Source organism: Amphiura filiformis, chromosome 16 (assembly GCF_039555335.1).
Source record: "Amphiura filiformis chromosome 16, Afil_fr2py, whole genome shotgun sequence".
Taxonomy (NCBI): Eukaryota; Metazoa; Echinodermata; class Ophiuroidea; order Amphilepidida; family Amphiuridae; genus Amphiura; species Amphiura filiformis.
The window spans coordinates 30748828-30774590 of NC_092643.1; the positions used below are offsets into that span (position 1 = coordinate 30748828).

Sequence of the window (25763 nt, forward strand, 5' to 3'; positions counted from 1 at the left end):
GGCCCAAAACAGATTGAAAAAAAAATAAAAATGCATAAATTTGGACAACAAAACTGTCTGATGCAAAAGCCTGAAAATTCTCATGCCTGATGTGAAGAAAGAAATCTGATAGGATCTTAAAATAAGTACCATACCTTTTTTGCATAACTTAATGCTTGCATAAAATTAACAGAGGTGGAACATAGCAAGTATTGGAAAATATATATCGCTATATTTGACATAACATACAAAAATTCCTGGCAAGTAACAAAATGCACATTTCTATGTATTTAGACAATGCAACATAATAAAGATGAATTATATCACCATTTCAACATTCATTTTTCAAATCAGTATTTTGATGATATCTAGCAGCCTTATTTTACAAATTTTATAAATTAATTCACATAATTGTTCCAAATTTGGTCCTAAAAGAAGAATGTTAATGAAGACAAAATATAAAATTGCATAATCTTGAATGATCCTTTAACAATGATTATGTTCCATAACAATAGCATGCCTCACTTCCAAGTTGTCAACAAGTATTTTGCAATTTCTTTCATTTCAAACACTCACAAAACAATGGCGGACCACAGGGAGGGGGATGCCAACCAGTCAGAACTCTTGCCCCTGTCCCCCGAAAAGAAAAACAATTATGAAAATTTCAACTTTTTGCGGTAATTTTGCGTAAATTTTGTTGGTTTTTGCCCCCCCCCCCTGAAATTCACTTTCCCCCTGACGCCACCACTGTCACAAATGTGATTTGTATCCATTATGTAATGTATGCTTGCATTACTTACAAACTCAAATAATTTCTAGCTACTGATTAAAAGAAAATTAAGAATAAATATGTTTTAAAATTGAAGCTCATTAATTTGTCAAAGCGCTAACTTTTTTCCATGAAAACAATGAATCCACCAGCACCCTGTTTTCCCTAGATATTCACAATAAACAAAAATAAAGTATCATTCTTATTTCATACCCTATAAATTACAATAATAAGCCCAATCGGCATTGGAAGTTTGCAATGCATTGTGGGACAGTTTTTGCAGTTTTAGGACACTTTGTCCTTTGACCTATCGGGAAAATTGCTGTAATTATTAATAATTTATTTATTATTGTCATAATGTTATCATTAAAAATATTTAAATAATTAATTTATTTAATAATAATGTTTTTTAAGTTTTTTTTTTTTATAATAACTCTTTTTATATTATATTTTGTTTGCTTAAAACCCGAATTTTTCTGAATTTTCCAGATAGGTCAAAGGGCAAAGTGTCCTAAAAAAACCGAAAGTTACAATAGCGATTTGGCTTATTGCTTCCAAGTTTATGAATTCTATTTTAACCTTATCAATAACTGATAATATTTATATGATACAAAAATTGTGCTCATCAATAACTATTTACAAGTGATTGCAAAGTATTTAGTTCATATCGGCCTTGTTCAATTTGTAAATTTATTTCTTATTAAAAATGAGCCTCGATACCACTTATTTTCTATACTTTAAGTAGGCAACAATATATACAAATTATATTAATACACAGACATTGTTTTTGTATGAAAATAAAATGGGCTGTTCGAGTTGAAATTCATACATCCTCTATGGAAGACATGTCCTTAAGCTTCCACAGGGGGTGTGAATTTCAAATGGGGTTACCTGAATAGCCCAATTCGATGCCCTTTTGATTCAATGCTATTCCAGTTGAAATCCATACACCCTCTATGGAAGATGTGTCCTTAATCTTCCACAAAGGGGGGGGGGTGAATTTGGGATTACCTGAATGGGTGCATGTGTGGAAAAGTAAGGTCATGTCTTCCATAGGGTGTATGGATTTCAACTTTAGCCCAATTTGATGCTCTTTTGATTTAATACAAGATTCTAAATGTTGTGACTTTAGTTTCAAGAAGTTTACGAAATACTTTTAGTAACAAATGAATGAATTCTTGTTTTTATTATTAGAGATGCAGCATTTGTTCATATATAGAAAAAATTAAATTTGCTTTACACTGTCACTTTTCCCATCTACATTCTGAATGTACACTGCGCAAATGGGATTTTTTTTTTAATATGTCTAATATATTACATGAATAAGAACACTTGGAATTTGAAATATGCTGATATTGACTTTGTGATGTACCATCGCCAATTCGTTGACACGGCGGTAAAGATGTATGTCCATTAGCTACTCTATGTATGGATGAACTAATATGCAGGAGTTCTTAAATATCATACAATGTACATGCACTCCTATGCGTGTATGCTATACACCAACCGGAATGGTATAACAATTGAAATGGCAGCCATGTTGGGGGACAGTTCTAAGGTGACAGAGGGACAGGTTTCTAGTTCGATTCCACAACCATTCATACCCAACACCTGTTTTATTGCATTTTGTTTAAATAAGGATGACTCTGTCATGAGTGACACTGTATTGCATATCTCTATGCGGGCATGCATGATCTGATCAAGTGCCCTCACTCATATCACAGACATTCAAACATACGGCACCTCATGGACATGCATCTTTCTGCCACTGAGCAATTGCATTTGAAGTCAAACAAACCTGATTTTAATCATAAACATGAAACAAATCGACTGCTCGGTGCCAGAAGTAGGTAAGTGCAATAGCTGCCATGTGTAGAGTACAATATAAATTGCCAAAAGTTGCATTTACCCACTTCTGGCACTGAGCAGTCGACAAAATTACTGAAGCTGCTACTAGTGACTCTAAAACACCTTTTATAGATCTTAGCAATCACAAAAGGTAGCTTTTGACAATAGAATATATTTTTATATCTCATTTTTTTATAAATTGTTTTCCCATCAAAGATTAGAATGTAACCCGACTGTTGCATTAACTCTACTCTAACAAGTACTCTATCCCCTTATAAACATTACGAATATCTGAGTATTTACAATATAAGTTGAGTACAAAAATATAAATAAAATAAACGAAAGTTCCTAAAAACAATGTCTTTTTTTGATATATATATATATAAATAAAAGTTTTTAACTGCTTTTTTACAACATTGTGTTATCATCTTCTTCAATGGATGACATGGAGTCTTTCTTGGCATTCCCGTTCATCGGTGTTTTTTCATCATTTTCTGCATTGCTTGACAGTTTTGTCGGATCTAATGACTTAGAGCGAGGTTTTGGGTTTGGACCACCTACAGGAAGAAAAATTATTTTAAAATGTATTATTAACGCTCTCTACGCAATTGTCGACTGCAGACGACAACATTCGAATTTTCTTTTAAAAAAATCAAAAAATTCAGAATTGTACAATTTCATGACCATATTTGGAATCGGCATGAAAAATGCATTAAAATGAGTATAAACAAGCCTCAGTGGTTCTTGAGATAGCTCTTAATATTTTACGAAAGTATCTAAAAACTTGTACTTTAATGTTGAAGCCTATGGCTAGCACAGAGATCATTAATGTTTAGATCACTACAGTTTGATCAGCTCGTAATTGACCAGAATTGTTAGGCTTTTACCACTACGCCAAAAAAGTAGACCCATGTTAAAAGAGTGATATTATCTGGCCTCAAAAAGAAACTTATAATTTTTATAATCATAACATATAATCTTAAAATCCTCTCCATAAAAATGAACAAAAAATGCACACAGGATTACTTCAATACTCTACTCTAAACACCTGTCAGTAACCAAGCAGTTGTCCAACTGACACAACAGCAAAATGCACTGACATGGAACACCTTCCTGGACCAAAATTCACATCCCAACAGATTTCTTTTGTTGGGTTCCAATTATTCATCTGTACATGAACAAAAATTACACACAGGATAACTTCAATACTCTACTCTAAACACATGACAGTAACCAAGAAGTTGTCCCTGACACAACAGTAAATGCACCAAACTGTATAAAACAATGCTATAATGAGTCGGTCCAATGATGTGGCGAGCAACGCATAGTGCAGGGAGGGGAATGTAAATGAACAAATAAGACCTGTTACGCAGTCTAGGTATATCTGTTGCATCCAAATGTTTGTAGACCATTTTGTATCAAACTATGCTATAATGTGTCGGTTCAATTATGTGGCAAGCAACGTATAGTGGAAGGAGGGGAATTTGAATGAACACTTAATATAAAGACCTGTTCTGCAGTCTAGGTATATCTGATGCATCCAAATGTTTGTAGACCATTTTGTATCAAACTATGCTATAATGTGTCGGTCCAATTATGTGGCAAGCAACGTATAGTGGAAGGAGGGGAATGTGAATGAACACTTAATATAAAGACCTGTTCTGCAGTCTAGGTATATCTGATGCATCCAAATGTTTGTAGACCATTCTATACAAAAACATGCTATAATGAGTCTGTCCAATTATGTGGTGAGCAACGTATAGTACAGGGAGGGAATGTGAATGAACAAATATATGAGGCCTGTTCCACAGTAGGGGGGGCAACATGCCCCGGGCGCCACCCTTAGGGGGCGCCAAATTGACCAATTCAGCATCGATTCTGCGCTCCTCCAAGCGATGAAAGTCAAAATTTTTCTCACATCCAAATATATGTAGACCCAAACCATGCCATTAAGAGCCTGTCCAATTATGGGCAACAACGTACAGTGGAAGGAGGGGAATGTGAATGAACAAAAAAATGAGATCTGTTCCGCAGTATACGTATATCTGTTGCATCCAAATATATGTAGACCATTCTGTATCAAACCATGCTATTATGAGTCGGTCCAATTATGTGCCAAACAATGTATAGTAGAAGGAGAGGAACGTGAAAGAACAAATAAATGAGATCTGTTCCGCAGTCTAGATATATCTGTTGCATCCAAATGTTTGTAGACCATTTGTATCAAACCACGCTATTAAGAGTCTGTCCAATTATGTGGCAAGTAATTCCATATGAATATATGAAATGAATGACTTTTATGCCTCCACAGCTAGAGTTATCATGTTTCCTGGTGATGTAATTTGGTGGAGGGGTGGCAATTGGCGGTCTCCAACTTTCAAAAGGTTTTTCAAGGTCATTTTGGGTTCATTCAAAGTCAAATCGCCACAGACTGCTGCAGGTTCATGAAATTTGGTGGGAACGACCACCAAAAACGAGACAAGTATGTCAAGGTAATTTTGAGGTAATTCGAGGTCAAATCGCCATAGACTGCTGCAGGTTCATGAAATTTGGTGGGAACGACCACCTTAGTGAGGCAAATAATGTGAAGATCAATTGAAATTGGACCGGTTAAAATGATGCACATCAAGGTGGCGACATTGAAGCTGACGCTTTGCGTCGAGAACCGCACAAGGCAAGAACTGCAAAATTCTAGTCTACTTTTTCAATTCCAAACAGCGATAAAATACAATTCTACTAACCTTTGTAAATTCATGTCATGGTTAGAAATGATGGAAAATGCAGTAATGAATTATTTGGTTGACATGAGTGAATTATTGTTATTACCTGGCAACACTGGTGATGAGACTGAATTGAGGCTACTTGATGGACTGAAACCTTTGGCTGCATCCCTCACAGAGGGACGAGCTGCAAATATAAAGAATCAAAACAAATCAATTATGATATGATGTGATGTAATATGATGTGATGAATATGATATGATGGGAGATGAGATATATGATGTGGTATTAGTCGAGTAGATGCCTTTTGTTCTCTCTCCTTCAGTGTTAAGTTGCAGATGACTAACCTTTTCTTGTTTAAAATTGATGCCTAACATGCTGAGAGGTCAAAAATGACAGGTGCCCGGTGGGCACCTTTGAGCAATAAAAGAAATGAGGTCAAAGGGGTCAAAATTCAAAATTGCACCGATTTGCTTAAAACCTTTTTCAAAATATTCCTCAGGTCACAAAGGATTCAGAAAATAATATATAGTTTGACATACCTACCTACGACCAATCAGTCTGAAGTTATTAGCAAAAAGTGCAAAGGTTGAAATTTGAGTTCAACATGGGTCAAACAGACAATTTATCTGATTTTGATAAAAATGGTTTTGCTTGTTATAATAATTCAGAAAAGAATAGGTTTCAATATAATGCGACATTTTGTTACCTGATAACACCGGGAAGTACTCAACATCAATTGGAATCAATGGGAAGTATGTCTTTTTGCTGTCTTACCATGGTAACAAAACATTGTAGTAGTGCAAACTATTTTGTTTCTAAATTATGTTATCAAGACAAAAAATTTAAGACCATTTTGAGCAAAATTGGGCAATTTTTCTGTGTTTGACCCCCATGGAGCTCAAATTTTGACCTTTGACCTTTTTGCCAATAACCTTTAGACGTGTAATATCATATGATATTGCATGATAATAAAACTCCAAAGAATTTAAGTATAAGATGGTAGGATTATAAGAAAATAAACGATCCACATTACAAGAGTGCCCCAAAAGGCAAAAATTTGGTTGACAGGCCTAAAACAAAATAGAGAATAACAGTAGAGTAGAAAAGAAACCATACTGCATGTTAGACATAAGACACACAAAACTGCACAAGACAGACACAATGACACAAAACTGCACAAGACTGACACAATGACACAAAACTGCACAAGACTGACACAATGACACAAAACTGCACAAGACAGACACAATAACACAACTGCACAAGACAGACACAATGACACAAAACTGCACAAGACTGACACAATGACACAAAACTGAAAAAGACAGACACAAGACACACAAAACTGCACAAGACAGACACAATGAAATCAGAGTGTGGTAGCCTTAAGTACCAAGAGCCATGAATAGGTAAAGTAAGGTAAGCTTAACAACACCGCAACATGGCCCAATTGCATTATTTCCAGATAATAATAACAGACATGCCATCATGTTAACCCCTATACAGAAATGGCAAAATATGAAGAAGAAAAAAGCTGCTACATGGAAAGAAATGTAGCTGAGAACTAAATTGAGTAAAAAATGGTGTCAGGACCACAAAAGATGAATTCCTTCTTTTGAGTTTGTGTAAAAAGAAATTTTATCCTTGCTCCAGACTTAGACCAGTGACCCTGATTAAGGCTAATTAAAAGATTTTGGCACAAGCTTGAACTCTAATCATAAAATAAATTGGCCTTTTCCTGCTGTTGTACACAAAATCTGATTGATTTCAAGTTCTTGGCTTTGATAATTAGGCAGTGACATGGGGGGCGGGATGGAGTTGCAAAATATTTCTTGAAGTATTGTGAATTCATCACCTCTTGGCAACAAAATTAGTTTACAGTAGAATTTTTGGCATATTGAAGCTAAACTGGCAAAATATAGTACGTAAGTGGAATAAATGTGCGCAGCGTGCAAACATTGGCTTTTTACACTTACAATGGCCAAATATGAGGTGAATTTGATCAGACACCCACATACAGGCATCAACATTGGGGGGATGATTGTATGGACCACCCCCCCCCTGGCAAAATATTGGGGGGATTTATCTTTTCGTAAAGAGCAGGGGATCAGCCCGGCCTGTTGTCTGTCACACTCAGCACTGAGGTCAACATGCGCTGCCCTTTGGGGCTTGGCAGCATATCGACCTGTGGCATGCTTTGAGGGATCCGAGTATCCAGAAAGCGTGGATAAATGCGGATTTATTATTATTATTATTATCCCCACCCCCGGATCTACGCCTATGTGTTCTCTGCTCAATGATTAGCTTTATTCAACACTTTGTAGTTCTTTACAAAATATTATCCATAGCAGAAAACACCAAGGCAACTTGTTTCAAATTTCTGACACCGTGTTTTGCTGCTGTTTGTCACAAACATAAAAATGCACACAAATTATTGAACTACTATATAAGTGATCATTTTCGTGTGCATAATTTTTCACACATTGCCTGTACATAAAAGAGCATATAATGCTCTGTGAAAATGTCACACTTTTACAGTATATCCTAACCTTAAAGTCCTCTTACCTGTCTTCTTCATTGGAGTTGGTTTAGTAGGTTTCGTAGTAGGTCTCGGAGGTGGTGTTGACCCACCACCAACACCACTAACTGGTCTTGGTCTTGGTGATGGTCTTGGTCTAGGCGCCGGACTAGGTCCGTTTCCTATCACATTCTTTGACTTCAGCCTTGGGGGCGCTGTAGGAGTATCGTCTTTAATCGGCGTCTCCTCCTTACTATTGTCATTGTCCTCTTCAGCTTTCAATGAATTTCTTGGGGATTTCGCTGGTGTTTGCACCTCAAATGAATTTCTTGGGGATTTCGCTGGTGTTTGCACCTCAGATTTCTCTGGTGTGTTCTCCGATTGAATATCCAGTTTATTCGCTCCAACTGGAGTTCCAGATTTGCGTTTTTCCATAACTGGTATGGGGTTGGACTTTCTTTTCTCAGCGACTGGGATTGGATTTGATTTCCTTCTATCCTCAGGCTTGGGTGTGGTTGATTTTCTAAGCTTCACTTCCGGAGTAGTTTCCGGCTCGTCTGGGGTATTTACGTCATTATTGCTAGCTTTTGCATCTTCTTTTTTCTCTTCCGCTGGTTCTTCTTTCTTTTCTTCTCCTTTCTTTTCCTCTAACTCTTTCTTCTCTGTCTCAGACTTTTGCCTGTTCATGAAAGCTTTTGCAATTTCAGCAGAGGCTCGCTGATTGGCTGAAAACAAGCCTGAAGACCGTGGGGAACTCATGGGAGAAGCTTTTGTTGGGGAAGGCGTAAGTTTGGTTGGGGAGCGTGGTTTTGGTTTTGGACTTGGAGGCTTAGTAAGGGATTTTCTCTTATCTGTGTCCGGCGTAGTCAGGGATTTTCTCTTTTCTGCATCAGGCGTAGTCAGAGACTTTCTCTTTTCTGTGTCTGGTGTGATTTGCAAAGATAACTTGGGAGGCGTTTGTTTATCCTGAGACTCAGGTTCTGGTGTCTTGGTAACTTCTTCCTCGGAGGCAGCTTTCTCTTTAACAGAAACATCTTTCTCTGGAGTCGCTTCTTCTTTTGGCTTTTCATCCTTCACTTCTGTTTTCTCCTCCTCCTCTGCATCCTTGGTGGGGTTTTCTTCATCTTTTTCTGGTGTCTTTTCAGGTTCCTTGACCTTCTCGGGTTCCTTAGTTTTTTCTGGTTCCTCAATCTTTTCCAGTTCCTTAGGCTTTTCCGGTTCTTGTACTTTTTCTGGTTCCTCTGGCTTCTCTGGTTCCTTGGGTTTTTCTGGTTCCTTGGGTTCTGGTGTCGTTTCTTCATCCTGTGCAATGACAAGAACAATAAGATGATTATTTCAGGATTAGTCCCGACTTTAATTTTGTTATACACTAATAATCAATGTTACATATTGACTTTTTAATGAAGCTAGTGAGCATGCAAAATATGTAACAAGATCCGGATTGCCCAACTGAAACAGAAAGGCATCTTATTGGATGAAATCTAAAACTCAGCTTGCATCACAATGAACAACTGAAGTAGTAAATACAAGAGGATTACAACAATTACAATGCTATTTTAAATCTCTAGACACCCTGCATCTGCAACCAAATTAATGCATACATCTTGCCATTTCAGGAAATAATGCAGTAAGGCCTGATCAAAAGAGTATCAAAGTTTTGTCCTTGAGGCACATTTTGCACCATGAGTCACAACCAACACACTCACATCAGCTTCATGTCCTTTCATTCGGTCAAATACTGTAGCATTTCTGAGAATCAATTTCCTATTCTTTATATAAATGATCGTCACTAGATTGAATCTTTCATCATCTCCCAATGTTTTTTCCCATCACAATGCACTCCCCCTTAAGGCCTTAATCTTATTGAATAGATTTTTTTCGCTCCCCACCTCCTTTTTTAACACGCATGTTTTTTAGATGCGCCTTCACGCTATTACATTTTGAAGTCGCGAATATTTTTTCACGCTTGTTTTTTCACGTTACGAATTAATTTCCTTGTTTGTTTTTAGATTATTATTTCATAATAAAGCCTGAAGAAGGTACGCTTGGTACCGAAAAATTTGCTTAAATATAACTGTTTCCCGTCTCCGTTTATGTTATCCTCTAAATTCTGGACATGACTGTCCAGAATCATTTCACCAGATTGTCTAGTCCGTCACCACAAAAACTACACACAAGTTTGTCTGTCAACAACAACATGCATGGCATGGCACCAGTCTTACTCCCTCATTCTAGAAAAATACAGAACTAATTTTTTTGCATTAAAAAAATATTATCCGGTTTTGCCAAATGAAACATAGCTTAATCCTAATCCTTTAGGTAGTCCTAACTGGCAATAAAAGTCCAATTTTAATATTTGGTCAATTTTTGGAAATAAGAGCCAAAAACATGCATTTTTAGGGTGTTTTTCGACCTTTTTCATATTCTGTGACAATCAGGCCCAAAGACTTTGACAAAGACTAATTTCAAGTTGTGCATTCTAATTTTTGGAAAACACATTTTCCAATCTTTTTCATAACCAGTTAGCAAAAATAACATATAATGTTAAAATTATGAGCTAAATCTTAGCGCTATACTCAAGATTTTGAATGCTTAGACTTGTGCCAAGTCTTATAATTTTGTCACTACAATTGTAAGAAAACATGCAAAATTGCATGTTTTTGGACCATTTTACCTCAAATTGCAAAAATATTAAAATTTGACTTTTATTGCCAGTTAGGACTACCTAAAGGATTAGGATTTAGCTATGTTTCATTGGGCAAAACAGGATAATATTTTTTTAATTCAAAAAAATTAGTGCTGTATTTTTCTGGAATAGTCACTTACATTTTTATTACTTGATAACCTCCTCAACTCCTGCTTCTTCTTCATTTCAGCAAAGAAGTCCCCACCTCCACCACCTCCTGCTCCCATTCCCATCCCTGGCATAGGCATTCCCATTCCTGGCAGTCCTCTAGCACCCGGTGGCTTCTTAGGCTGCTTGGGTTCCTCTGGTTTGGTTTCCTTAGGCTCATCTTCTTTAATCGTTTCTTCAGGTTCTGGCGTCTTACTGACGGGTGTGGTATCTCGCTCTAGTTCATCTCCCGATGATGACATCATAGGGTCCTCTTCTGACGTAGATTCTGTCAGAAGAATAATCATTATAAAATATCATTTACTCAATCATTAATATGCTGACCATCTTCTGATGTAAATTCTGTCAGAAGAATGATCGTGTTAAAATATCATTTACTCAATCATTAATATGCTGACCATCTTCTGACGTAGATTCTGTCAGAAGAATAATCATTACAAAATATCATTTAATTAATCATTAATATGCTGACCATCTTCTGACATAGATTCTGTCAGAAGAATGATCATTATAAAATATCATTTACTCAATCATTAATATGCTGACCATCTTCTGACGTAGATTTTGTCAGATGAATAATCATTATAAAATATCATTTACTTAATCATTAATATGCTGACCATCTTCTGACGTAGATTCTGTCAGAAGAATTATAAAATATCATTTACTCAATCATTAATATGCTGACGATCTTCTGACGTAGATTTTGTCAGATGAATAATCATTATAAAATATCATTTACTCAATCATTAATATGCTGACCATCTTCTGATGTAGATTCTGTCAGAAGACTAACATGAAAAAACAAGATAACTGATGACAATCCTCATGTTTGCAAGTTTCCTGTGGAAGTGAAAATACTGTACCACTTACAAGCGAGTAAATGCATTTTATGAGTTAGAGTTGGAGTTAGAGTTACAATTTAGAGTTTGATTTAGAGTTAGAGTTGCAAGTTAGAGTTAGAGTTGCATTTTAGAGTTTGATTTACAAGTTGGAGAGTTGCATTTTGAAGTTAGAGTTGTATCAAAGAACAGGGGACCTACTTTGTTTGCATGATGTCAAGATTGAATTAAATATTTTACAGGTTAAAAATTGAACAAATGTGTTAATTTCTGTTAAACATGGATATGTAGTAATGGTGTGCCCTCATGTAGGACTAGAATCATTAGTGTTTTCCTAGGCTATCATGCACATCACTTTTCCAGTGGATGGGTGAACATAGTCCCCTTGTGGACATAGTGCCCCTGCATGATGGGTGGTAGATTCAAAATATTGCTAGTCATAAGGTTCACTAGTCATAAGTAACGTGTAATTTCCTATACCATGAGGTCGCTAGTCATAAACAAAACAAAGGGTTCGCTAGTCATAAAAAAGGTTTTATTAAAGTCATAAGGCCTGCTAGTCATAATAGAAAGAGGTTCACTAGTCATTTTAGTCATAAACAGAAAATGACTAGTGGTCCCTTTTTTCTATTATACCTATTGACCCATATGACTAATAAAACAGGTTAAAAATTGAACAAATGTGTTAATTTCTGTTAAACATGGATATGTAGTAATGGTGTGCCCTCATGTAGGACTAGAATCATTAGTGTTTTCCTAGGCTATCATGCACATCACTTTCCAGTGGATGGGTCGGTCTATTGTGGACATAGTGCCCCTGCATGGTGGGGGTAGATTCAAAATATTGCTAGTCATAAGGGTCACTAGTCATAAGGTTTGCTAGTCATAACGTGTAATTACCTATACCATGAGTTCCCTAGTCATAAACAAAACAAAGGGTTCGCTAGTCAATAAAAAAAGGCTTCATAAGGCCCACTAGTCAGAATAGAAAGAGGTTCGCTAGTCATTTTCTATTATGACTTGCGGTCCTTTTTTTCTATTACATCTATTCACCCTTAATGACTAATGAACCTTTTTTTATATTATGATTAGTGAACCTTATGACTAGCATCCCTTATGACTAGCGACCCTTATAACTCACAAACCTTATGACTAGCGGGCCTTATGACTAGCGGGTATTGCCAACATGCTATTATGGTTGGTTATATCTGCCATATGCTATCAAGTTATGTTACTTGGTCCAAGTCTGGGGTAGGGGCTAAAGCCCCATTCAGACTCCAAATCACAGGGTGATGCGATGCATTTAAAATATTGCAGCATTGCGCAATGAAATTAAAATGTACATTTCAATTTCATTGTGCGATGCTACTATGTTTTAAAAGCATGTGGGGTCTGCATCTCCTTTTATGGTCACTCTGCCCTGGGATTCTGCCAACCTTGATTTTCCAGCAGCCAATCACAAGAGTGCATGGCTGTGATATCTTACTTTGATCAACTATTAAGCTGAACAAACAAAGAACACCTCTGCATATTATCACTGTATAAAATCAACCATAATTGCAATATGATTGCCAAAATGTACTGTTGATAATGGGCTGTGACAACTCGTTTCAAAACAAAGAAAATAATGAGTTATTAATAATTAAAAGTTACCTCCTACATTATTTAAAATCTTAAACAGTAAGAATTAGAGAGAACAAAGAACAAAGAAAATTAAAATGAGTATTGAGTACCCCACCTTCACAGAAACCAGCCACGTGGCTAAAGCCGCCACTGTTTCTATGCCAATCTCCTTCAAAAAATAAAATAAAATTGGAATTAGTGAAAAAAAACTTTTATAGGCCTATGTATAGATGTTAGCAATATACAGTACTATGGAACAGGCAGTGGTCAAGTAAAACACAGACCCTATAATTTGATTAGCTCAGTAATCAGTGGGTCTTATAACATCGGGGATTAATATCAATATATTTTATTCGGAGAATTGTCTTGTGACATCTTGCCAGAAGCATCACAAATTATTGATTCAAGTCCTTTACTGTATCTACTTTCTTTAACACACAAAATATAGATCAGATTATTTTTCGGCATAGTGCTAAAAGCCTAACATTTCCCGCCTATTACGAGCTGATCAAACTATAGAAACATCTTTTCTAGGGTCTGTGAGTAAAGTCACCAACTGCATGACTAGCCCTGACAACTAGTTGACCACAGACCTTCACCTTGAGCTGTGGACCAAGCCAGTGACACTCCTGCCTCAGGGTGGCCTGGGTGGTACTGCGATCTAAAGCATAGCTTTATGATACCAGTTGTTAATTTCAATGCAACCCCCGAAAGCATTGCAAGATGTTGCTGACATCAACCACACGTTTGATATGGCTTGATGGGTGATACCAACCCGGGGATACCAACATGTACAGGCCCGGGTACAGGCCATTACAGTAGTACATAACTGATGTACTACTGTGTACTGTAAGTGTAACTCTAAATTCCCACTGGCAGCTCTAAAATGTAACTCTAACTCTAACATACAACTGTAACACTAAATTTAACTAAAATGTAACTGTAAATCGAACTCTAAAATGCAACTCTAACTCTAAATCAAACTCTAAAATGTAACTCTAACTCTAAAGTGCAACTCTAACTCTAAATCTAACTCTAAAATGCAACTCTAAATCAAACTCTAAAATGTAACTCTAACTCTAACTCCAACTCATAAAAAGTAAACATGCCTTGCAAGCATGCCATGTGCCAGTGAAAGCAAGTTTGTGCTCAGTGTATGCTTGTCTATACTTTATTTCCCCTCCAGGGTAGTGACATACTCAGGTGCATCTTTTGTGGGTAGCAGTATTCAATCGTGCACACTAACCTAAACACTATGGACCACAATGGCCTTATCCCAGTGGCATAGTTCCATAACCTCAATTAAACAATCATAGTGCAAAATTTGACCTCACGTTGCAGAGTATGAATTTTTGTACCCAAATTTTCAAAGGTCATTCAAAGAATGTACAGATGTATTGGGGGTTGAAGACTGTGTTCTGATAGATGAATATGTTGTGGATCCTAGTGAAACCTGCAGTGCCTAATGCCTACACGCATGTACAAGGGCGGTTTGTTGACTTGCAGTTGCGTAAAAGCAATGTATTCACTACAAAACTTCCGGTGAATGGAAGTGTACATGTAAGTGCTGGTCAATATTAAAGTGTGTTCTATGCATAATGACTCTTTTTGTACACAGGACCTACAACTTTATGTGACTTCTGAACCACGAGCACCACATGTATGCTAAGTAGTGTATGGATGGGGTGAGAAGAAAAAATTCTACAATTATATTCTGAACTGCTTCACAATCAGAGAAATAAACACTTACACTATGGACCACAATAGCCTCATCCCAATAACATAGTCTGATAACCTCAATTACATAATCCTAGTGCAAAATATGACCTCAAGATGCAGAGTATGAGTATTTGTACCCAAATGTTCAAAGGTCATTCAATGACTGTACAAATGTATTGGGATTTAAGAACTGTGCCTCTAATAGATGAGCATGTTGTGGATCCTAGTGTTACGTCGCAAGTAACTGAACGTAACTGCAGGATTCCTGACCTCATAAGAAAATTTTGGGAGAGGAAGAGAATTCTCACCTAAGGAAAGCCCAAGGCTCAAAATCTCGCAAATGATATTCTCCCAGCCGATAGCACAGCAACTTAAAGGTGGTACTACACCAATTGATAAATTTGTTATTATTTTTGAAAAAAAAAAAAAAAATAATGATACACTGGTAACAAAAGTTATGTATATTAATTATAGGGGCAGGGAATCCAGTTACTACACTGGAATTTCAGTGACTCAAGACAAGCGGTATGTTATTTTTGATAAGAAAAGAGGTACAGTTAGAATGTACCTCTTTTTTTAACATAAATATATATATAATGAACCACTTGTCTTGAATCACTGAAATTTCAGTGAAGTAATTGGATTTCATAACTTTTGTTACCAGTGTGTAGTTATTTTTTGAGAAGAATGCCAAATTAGTCACAAAATTAATCAGGGGGTGTAGTACCACCTTAAACCATTCAGCTACCTCACCCTCTCCTCTTTTTAGACAGTCAATATTTGTATACTAACCTTGTTTCCCATCCCTGATAAAGTTAGTGTTAGATGATTTGCGTAAAGATGTTTTGGCATCCAGCTTCTCTTGTTTAGGTTCATCTGCAGGCTGCTCTTTGTCTTTCTTGGACTTCTTGAATCCAAATCTGTTGTAGATAAGACATACAATTTTACATTTAACATACTTAACTTGAAAAGGTGTGGTCCAATTTTTTATTTTCTGTTTTCTAACTTAAATTACGGCCAACCATTAAAACAATGTTTTCAAATTTACTCTTGACCTCCAAAGACCAACTTATTGATAATTTGATGTCATAAATTATGGAAGTTGTGATTATTGAATTTGAAATAAATTTAATCTGAATCTGATCAGAATTAAAAAAACTTAATCCTGCTGCTGAATTTGACTCAAAGTTGTTTTATTCAAAATTAGCTTTTAAATTAAAATAAAACAACCTCAACTAACGGCACATGTACCATTTATTATGTTGTATAGGGCTGCTATCATACACTTATCACTTAAACAAGTAATTATTTCTTATACATATATTGTTCATGTTTCTCCCGGGGGGGCCACTCAAATATGAGAGTGTACGCATGCGTGACCAAATTTTTTTCGAACACCCCCTAAACAAGTTTTCCTCTGCGAGCAAAATGACCCCCATAGCAAGTTTTTAGGCACTTTCCAAAAAAATTTGACCCCCTAAACAAGTTTTTGTCTAATTTTAACCCCCTAAACAAGTTTTTGTCTAATTTAGATCCCCTAAACAAGTTTTTGTCTATATTTGACCCACTTTACAAGTTTTAATGGATTTTGACAAATTGAACAATTTTTGTAGGCCTATTAACTTGCCATTGAACACTAAAAGTCTACCGGATATACCCCCCCTCCGGTATACCATACCACTTTAAAATATAGATAATGACACAATGAATTCAGAGTGTAGGCCTACCATGAGGTATTTCAGATTCGTAGCTTGTTACATGAATCTGATTGGATTCTCGTAAAGTTTTGTGAGAATACAAAATACCAATACACAGCGTTATTTATCCAGAGGCAACGTTAAGCAGTATTCACATCGTAGTTGGTTCCGAATTCGGCACCTATAAAAGTTGATTATCGTGTCCCGGTATTGTGTGCCCTTTTCATACTTTCTACTACAAATATAATTTCCTAATGTAATCCAGAGAAGGGATATTGTTCATGTTTCTCCCGGGGGGGCCACTCAAATATGAGAGTGTACGCATGCGTGACCAAATTTTTTTCGAACACCCCCTAAACAAGTTTTCCTCTGTGAGCAAAATGACCCCCATAGCAAGTTTTTAGGGCGCTTTCCCCAAAAATTTGACCCCCTAAACAAGTTTTTGTCTAATTTTAACCCCCTAAACAAGTTTTTGTCTAATTTAGATCCCCTAAACAAGTTTTTGTCTATATTTGACCCACTTTACAAGTTTTAATGGATTTTGACAAATTGAACAATTTTTGTAGGCCTATTAACTTGCCATTGAACACTAAAAGTCTACCGGATATACCCCCCCTCCGGTATACCATACCACTTTAAAATATAGATAATGACACAATGAATTCAGAGTGTAGGCCTACCATGAGGTATTTCAGATTAAGTAGCTTGTTACATGAATCTGATTGGATTCTCGTAAAGTTTTGTGAGAATACAAAATACCAATACACAGCGTTATTTATCCAGAGGCAGCGTTAAGCAGTATTCACATCGTAGTTGGTTCGAATTCGCACCTATAAAAGTTGATTATCGTGTCCCGGTATTGTGTGCCCTTTTCATACTTTCTACTACAAATATAATTTCCTAATGTAATCCAGAGAAGGGGAACTCACAAATCTACCAGCAGGAGTAGTAAATAATGTAAAATTGAAATAGGGCCTACGTTATATTTTCGTTCGTCTCCCCGTTTGTCCAATGAACTATATACCCATTACAATTTTATATGACGTCATAAATTATAATTAATATGCACATTTTTTTTATAATCTAAATGGTATTTTACATAGAAGTACGAGGCCATGGTTAATACGGTTTAATACGTCATGAAATATATTTGCATAACATAGTGACACTTTAGGTTTGGATACGAACGGGGAATTCCGGCACTGGAATAAGTTTTTTTCGGAATCGGAGTTACAGCAGATTTGAAAAGCGGATTAAAATGGTACCCTAAATGCGTTACAAACGATTTTAAAACTACCCCTTTTCATGAAAATCACAGTTTTTACCCCTTAACGCGTCACGTGCGTAGCGTGCCCAACCAAGAAAAACACCCCTTTTCACGCGTTTTTTTGGTCACGCATGCTTACATCATTATATTTGAGTGGCCCCCCCCCCCGGATGTTTCTTCTTGAATTGAATTTGCAAAACTTTTGATGTGAAAAGCTCTTATGGTTTCAGTTTCATTTAAGGGGTGGGGTATGAACGTTTGGACAGTATTTATTGTGGGACAGAGCACATCAGACATATTGAATTGCATTCTGAATACGAAGAATGTCCTTCTGATATCAAATAATTTTGATTTTTTAGACAGAACCGGACGGAATCGGGTCAAGTTTTGATTTAATCCCTAATACTCACTTGCTCTTTTTTGGTGCCTTTGGTTTCTCCTCCTTGGGTGTTTTCTCCTTATCTTCTTTGACTGATTTCTGCTTGTCTGGTTTAGATGGTTTTGGTTTCTTCTTGAAAAGGCCACCAAACCCACTGCGTTTGCTACTACTTTGTTCTTTAGAGGCTTTGTCACTGAAATTAAACATGATGTTGACAGATTTAACAAGATGTGACCTGCTTTTTACACAATTTGGCCCAAAACAAGAAAAAAATTGTTTGGAATTCAAAAATCTTACACACCTTTTGCATGTATGAATCTGGAATTATTTACACTGTTGACTTTGGTTGGAATTCCAAACGCTTCCTCGTGGGGGTGTGGCTGTCAAACGGAATAGCCCGCTCTGCATTTACTTTCAAACCTTTACATCTATTTCATAATTCAAATTCAAATCACTGTTCATTACCAACTAATATACTAATAAATTTGCTTTCATCATCTTTGTACACTTACAGTGAACCTGCCGATCCTGATAAATTCCCCGAGATGCTGACATCTGGCTTTGGTGCATCATAAAAGGCGTCAAACCCAAGGCCCACCTTCTGCTCCTCACTTGCACCGCTATGTGGGTTATGCTCATTCTGTGCTGTTATACCTGCTCGAGTAGGCCTCTTACCACCTGGTCGCCTTGGCCTGGTCTTACGCACATCCTGTAGTCTTGTGTGGGATGCATTGGACAGTTCGTTGAAAGCTTTATCGTCTAGTTTTTCGGTTTTATTCTTGTCTTTTTTCTTATACGAAGGTGGTGTTGAGGGTCTGGCAGGTGGCTGTTGGCTGCTGAACCTTGTGCCATCTGGTATATCGTTATCTGGTGTCGACGTCACAGTAGGTATTGGTTCCTCTGGTGGTTGGGATGAACTATGTGAGTTGTTCTGTTGCCCCTCTTCATCTATTTCCTCTGATATTGGCATTTCTTTATCCGCGAAATAACTTGTCTCGGTCTTCTGTGGATTTATTCACCAAACAAAAAAAATTGAGGTGAATTATTTGCAAAGCTCCGTTCTGATAGGTGATTAAAGTGAAGATATCATGTAATTAACCAATCAGAGGCAATGTTAAAAACTTTTAAATAATGACAAGGCTTGTTGCAGAGATGCAAATAACCTTTGCAGGAAAAAGCGTGCAAATTTAGGCTATACACCAATTCGACTAGGCCATTACTGCAGTGTCCTCAACGTAAAACTGCTGTGTCCCAATGCCGGGGGTTCCATCAATTACTTGTTAGTGTGCTAAACAGAATTGTACACAACAAGTGATTTTCAATACACAATCATGAATTGATTGAGCAAATTAAATCTCCCACACTGGTATATATCGTCAGCCTGCTACGCTAGATGCCCAAGTCATTTTTACATGTTTCTCATTTGCAATTTTGATTTTCGGAGTAATAAACCCTATTCAAATTTACAGCCGCAATTTAACTTGTGGAATACATCTCTTTTAATGCCGATTAGCCAAAATGAATTTTTTGTCCAATTTTGAACCAATGATGGAGAATATTAATACGCAAGTTTGACCAGAAACAGTTTAAAGCCTAGTCATAATTGGCAGTTGAAATGGGCATTTCAAGTTATCAACCAATCAGAAATGCTGTTAGATGACCAGTAGTGTCCAAGTGGAATAGCCTAATAATCCTATACTCACCCCTTCTGACAACACTGGAACGAGGGCGCACCTTGACACTTCTTCGTTTCTCTAGGACCATCTGTAGGATTCAACCAGATAAGGAAATGACTAATCATAATATAGACAAGATTGACCACTGACCATTGACCAGTCAGGGTTGCCACAATCCCATATAACCAGCACGATTGGGCTGCTTATAAATTACTCACCACGATCTAGAAAATGTTGCAACATACCTTTCTATAATTTGATTAGTACTAAATAGAAAGGACCTTGCAAGTTTATATGATAGAGTAAGTAAATGTGAGAAAGCAGCATGTCATCAGCCTGCTACGCTAAGTGCCCAAGTCATTTTTTGTAATTTTGAGAACATAGTACAAAATATGGTTCAAACATGCATCTAAATATATTTATTCACCAATCTTTGCACAAGATGATACAAATGAAAGGGAATAATCTGAAATAATTAGGGTGATTATGTAACTGATGCATGCTTGAACCATATTTTGTTTTTTGTTCTCAAAATTACAAAAAAATGACTTGCGCAATCAGCGTAGGCTGTCGGTGTGTAATACACAACATTTGATTGTAAATAACTGAATGGCTTCTTGTCTGACCCTGCCTTTGCATATTGTCTGCAACACCTTTGACCTACAGAGACATCCCAACTGGTCATTCACAAATAATTAAACACTAAAAACAGCTGTGTATTAATAATGCCTCTATGCTGGCTGAGCTGAACAGAAATACTGCAGTGGTTTGCTGAAATGCCGATTTATAGTGTTTGGCATCAAATGGGCTATTCCAGTTGAAATCAATACACCCTGATGGAAGACTCCCAAATTGCTCAAACATGGGGGGTAAATTTCCAATGGCTAGCCCCATTTGAAATTCACACTCCTGTATGGAAGATTATAAGGTCACTTTATCCATATGGGATGTATAGATTTCAACTAGAATAGTCCAGGGAATGGTACACATTGTACAACTATCAGGAGTGTCTTTTAATTTACATCACACAATACTGATTTATAGTGCTGGGCAAAAAAATGCATGGCATGAGCACTCAACATTTGAATTGGATAAAATGTGTCAAATGTTCTCTCACTGGGGTTATATCTTGATGTAATTTTGATGTACATGTTTTTTCATATTTTTTTTTCTAACCATTTACAGCGAAACTACAAGGGAAGAACATTAACTGCATAATTTAATACTTGACAAATAATCACGCCTTTATACCTGAACACACACCCCCATATCACATACCCACATATATGCAACAAGTCATAAAGATCCACTAACATGCCCCTACACAGGTAACAAAAACACACACACCAACTAACACTGCAAAGTCTGTTTACAAACACACAGAAATGAGAATCTGAACAAATGTGTTTCAGGAATACCTGACGTTCTCCTATGTTAAATACGCTGAGCACCCTTCTGAACTGAATTCTCAACCAATCCATTGTCCTTGATTGAATTGAAGCGTTTCTCATCAAATTGTTTGTCCAAATAATGAAAATTTTGTCCGCTAATATTCAAATCTGGTCCTTTCTGCCTGGCGATTCTTGCCATATATCAGTCCATTTGATTGAAGTCAAGAGTTTCTCATCAAATTGTTAGTCCAAATAATGAAAATTTTGTCCGATAATATCCGAATCTTGCCCCTTCTGCACAGTACTCTTCCCATATATCAGTCCATTTGATTGAGGTCAAGAGTTTCTCATCAAATAGTTTGTCCAAATAATGAAAATTTTGTCCGATAATATCCAAATCATGCCCTTCTGCACAGTACTCTTCCCATATATCAGTCCATTTGATTGAATAATAACACATAGTACATGTACATTGAATGGAATCAACATCATAAATGACAAAGGATGTACTTCCCCCTATCAACTCTAAATATGGTATATATAGAGCAATGAAACTGATAATGAAATTATATGACACACAGATTAATTAACAGTTTCACTTATAGAAGCAACATGGTTTATTGAATCATGGTAGTAACTGCATGGACAGCAGTGAAAGGAAAAGTATATGGCTTCCTGATAATTGTTCTGTTCTCTCTGTATAATATATGTAACCATACCCTGAAACACTAACCCCCCCCCCCCCACCATAACCATACCGTAAAACACAAGCACCCCCAACCACACATTTTCACGGACAAACAAGGTCCCTATGCAGTTAACAGTGCAACCGTGGACTTCTACACACTTACATTTCACTATTTAAAGTGTGGACTTTTTTGGCAAGATATAATATTTAAACGCCAAACTGTGCACCTGGTATTTCACAGTACCTATGATGAGGGACCTATACCCCATATGCATTATTACAGAGCATCGCACCCTCTGATGTTCTCTCATGGTTGCTGTGGGTCTGCAGTTTAGGTGTGAAATGTCATAGGTCGCTGAAAACCCCCCCCCATATTCACCCCCACACTTTATGTGGAAATCACCCACTTTTGAAAAGGGAAAAAAATCTCCATAATATTGTTTCAAAACCCATAATTGCCTCCATAAGACAGCAGTGATAAGGCCACTTGGAAGCACACAAAAACAGCAGTGTAACAGAAAAAAAAATGTGTTTGATGTCTTGCCAACTCATCACACATATACAGACACCCCTCCCCCCACACACACAGCTGTTTGTAAATATGTTCAAACGAGGACCTCGACTTAATGAGGATCTAACCGAGGACTCACACACCCATTTTTAATCGCCACACCGTGGACCTCACACAGACACACCAGACAACTTATTATCCAACTGTGACCCGTCCTATACCCCCTATGGGGGACCTATCTTATATGCATATTTGCATCATTTACGTCATCCTGGTCATAGTAACAAACCGAGGATGTCCTCGTTTGGAGGTGTGTCCTCGTTTTATGGTGTGTATCCATATGTAGGTCCTCATTTGGAGGCATTTACAAACGCACACACACCCCCACACCATGAATATTATTCACTGAAGTAGTACAACATTTCACTTCAAATTGAATTGAAACTGATGGTATTTATGACTAAAGCAGCAAAGGGCACAAGAAAAAACATGTACAACAAAATTACACTAAGTTCTGTCTAGTGAAAAAGCCTGTGATTCAATGCCATCAATAAAATGTGATGCACAATATGTGTTTGCAATGTACATACAGCTTGTGCCAATAATCAACTAGATATTCGACTAAACTAATTTCTTTCACCGCAATAACTCCTACACCTTTTGTGGAAAAAGTGTGACAATCTGGCCTTATACTACCCATGATGTCATACAAGTTACAGAGTAACCTGTCCACTGTTGTAACATTTATTTTTTATTGCATAAGCTAGGGGTTAAATTTGCTTGATGACATCATGGATAGCCAAACACAAGATTGCCAAAAGTGCATCTAATATATATTGTAGCTTAGCAGGAACAAATAACACTGTTATAGTCTGCATACCTCCTCGGGGCAGTAAAGTAAAATCTAATTTTGAATTTTCTCAAAAACTGTTCATTTTTGCAGGAATCTGTTATGCTTGTTGGATTCCTTACATCATTTCCTTTCTGAAAATGTATACTTTTATATACTTCTCATCATTACATTTAGAGATACAATAAAAATACAATACAATAAATTACTGACTCAAGGAAGGTAAACAGACTATAGTGCACATTTGACCACACCAATGATAGAAGTACCTCAATGAAACTAAATATGGCAAGACACTATGGACCACAATGGTCTCACCCCAATGGCATAGTTCAATAACCTCAATTAAACCCTCATAGTGCAAAATTTGACCTCAAGTTGCAGAGTATGAGTTTTTGTACCCATATATTCTAAGGTCATTCAATGAATGTACAAATGTACTAGGGTTAAAGAACTGTGCCCTGATAGATGAACATGTTGTGGATCTTAGTGAGAAGGGAAGTGTTTGATTACATGAAATATTGTTAAAGCCAGGTGATAATAGAAACACTGTATGAATGCTTTACTCAGTATGAATAACTGTACACCCATTAGTGTGTAGATTTATAATTTTTTTGAAAGCAAGCAAGCTGCAACTAAACTGGCCTCAAAAAGAAACTTATAATTTTTCACAAGGTCATATCTTAAAATCCTCTCCATAAAAATGAACAAAATTTGCACACAGGAACAGCTTCGGGAATCACACTCTACTCTAAACCCATGTCAGTAACCAAAAGAAATCTGTTGGGCTGTGAATTTTGGTCCAGGAAGGTGTTCCATGTCACATTTTGCTGTTGTGTCAACAAAAGACAACTGCTTGGTTACTGACATGTGTTTAGAGTAGAGTATTGAAGTAATCCTGTGTGCAATTTTTGTTCATTTTATGGAGAGGATTTTAAGATATGACCTTGTGAAAATTATAAGTTTCTTTTTGAGGCCAGTTTATATTCCATTGGAATATCCCAGTTGAAATCCATACAACTCTATGGAAGACACACATGGTGTTTCAAAAGGAGTCATCAATTTAGCTAATTCCTTTTGATATTCACACTTTGTGCTGAAGATTAAGGTCTTATCTTAATAGAGGGTGTATGGTTTTCAACTGGAATAGCCCATAGTGTATTTAGTATAGGATGGCCCTCTAACATAGGCAATTACTTTTAGATATTGTTCCCTTGTCTCCTAGAATAGAACTTGTGAAATGTTTGGTGTGAAAAGCTGCAAGGTTAGTTGTTTTTGTTTAAGCATTTCAAAATTTCAAAATTTATTTTGCTGCCAAAATGACTGTATACACATGTAAGCTGCACTTGAGATACTTTTATCTTTATGTAACTATTTGTTGCTTGATCACTTATTGCTTTGTATTTTGAACTCTATATTTTATGATCAAACGGAGAAAACAATAAGACAGAGCATAACTGTAACTCTATTTTCTGCTTTTAGCCAGAGGGGAATAAAAGAATGAAGAAAGAAAGAAGATGTGGTCTGGTTTTGAACCTGGGACCCGTCGGGTGATGAGCAGAGGCTCAGGATAGAACGCCATGAGGGGGTAGCTTAGCCATCCAACCATTTTGTGCTAATACATGTGACCATCCACCACAAAGTGGCCTCAATGTCAACAGAGCAAGTTCTGAGATAGAGTCAATTGAACATCTTAATAAAACAAAAGAAAAGAAAGAATTATACAACACGTTTATTTTTTTGTACTCCCTTTCTATCAATAGGGACAATCTTGTAGAATTTGCCTGTTCAATATCTAAAAAAGTAAAAATGCAGACAGTATATTTGTGGTGGTTGGTCACAATGAAGAGGCTGCGACCCCACAAGGGTCATGAGCCACAGTTTAGGAAACATTGACTTGAACCTTTTTAAACCTACTACAGCTGTTAAACACCTAGTACTTAAATAATAATTTCCTTCACCACATAATGTCCTATTTGTAAGTTTACCCCTGTGTATATTTTGTTTTGAAATTAGGTTTAGTTCTGCAGTTACAAAATACAATTTGTTATTTGTATAATTTATGTTTGCAAGGTACATATATATATTAGGATATTTCAATTAAGTAATAATAATATAACATGCATTTAATTGTCTCCAATATATCCAAAAGTCACCACAAAAGAAATTCCACATAAGGCTTCCACCAGCATTTTCTAAAATATATTCTTAAACACTTGAGAACGTTCCTGCAACCTTATTGGTTCTTACCCGTGTCATAAGACACAATATAACACGGTTCAACATGCGCACGTCGACGCAATACGAGTACTCGTTATGTGAACCAATCTGAGGCGCATAGCAACAACGGAACTGATCGATTTTAAGCTCTAGGTAATTCCTGGTAAAATGTAGGATTTAATTTGATTATAATTTCGCATACTTAGGAT

At 36.6% G+C, this 25763-nt stretch overlaps 2 protein-coding genes across 4 annotated transcripts in view; both read right to left on the bottom strand.

Annotated features, from left to right (window-relative positions):
- Nucleotides 1-2970: 2970 nt before the first annotated feature.
- LOC140135865 (uncharacterized) lies at nt 2971-19211 on the bottom strand. 3 transcript variants are annotated; one of them, XM_072157515.1, is made up of 8 exons: nt 18731-19211; nt 18250-18411; nt 15668-15795; nt 10664-10959; nt 8192-9139; nt 7885-8152; nt 5423-5503; nt 2971-3153 (listed from the first exon to the last, which is right to left on the bottom strand). In XM_072157515.1, the coding sequence occupies exons 1-8, from the start codon at nt 19186-19188 to the stop codon at nt 3005-3007; spliced, it is 2490 nt and encodes an 829-aa protein (XP_072013616.1). In that variant the 5' UTR covers nt 19189-19211; the 3' UTR covers nt 2971-3004. The 3 variants fall into 3 exon arrangements, with proteins under 3 accessions (XP_072013616.1, XP_072013614.1, XP_072013617.1); XM_072157513.1 differs by having other exon boundaries at nt 7885-9139; XM_072157516.1 differs by lacking the exon at nt 5423-5503 and having other exon boundaries at nt 7885-9139.
- A 639-nt stretch (nt 19212-19850) lies between these two features.
- Nucleotides 19851-25763, bottom strand: part of LOC140172558 (F-actin-uncapping protein LRRC16A-like) — a 91028-nt gene continuing 85115 nt past the window's right edge. Inside the window, exon 27 of the mRNA XM_072195702.1 lies at nt 19851-19982. Coding sequence (XP_072051803.1) covers nt 19851-19982 — 132 coding nt within the window. The remainder of the gene's footprint in view (nt 19983-25763) is intronic.

Excerpts from the sequence above, each read along its gene's own strand:
- LOC140135865 (XM_072157513.1), bottom strand. The coding sequence starts at position 19,188 with ATGCCAATATCAGAGGAAATAGATGAAGAGGGGCAACAGAACAACTCA. Across the intron at positions 15,796-18,249 it reads AAGGCACCAAAAAAGAGCAA|ATTTGGATTCAAGAAGTCCA; the intron begins GTGAGTATTAGG and ends TATCTACAACAG. Across the intron at positions 10,960-15,667 it reads TATCAGGGATGGGAAACAAG|AATCTACGTCAGAAGAGGAC; the intron begins GTTAGTATACAA and ends TTCTTCTGACAG.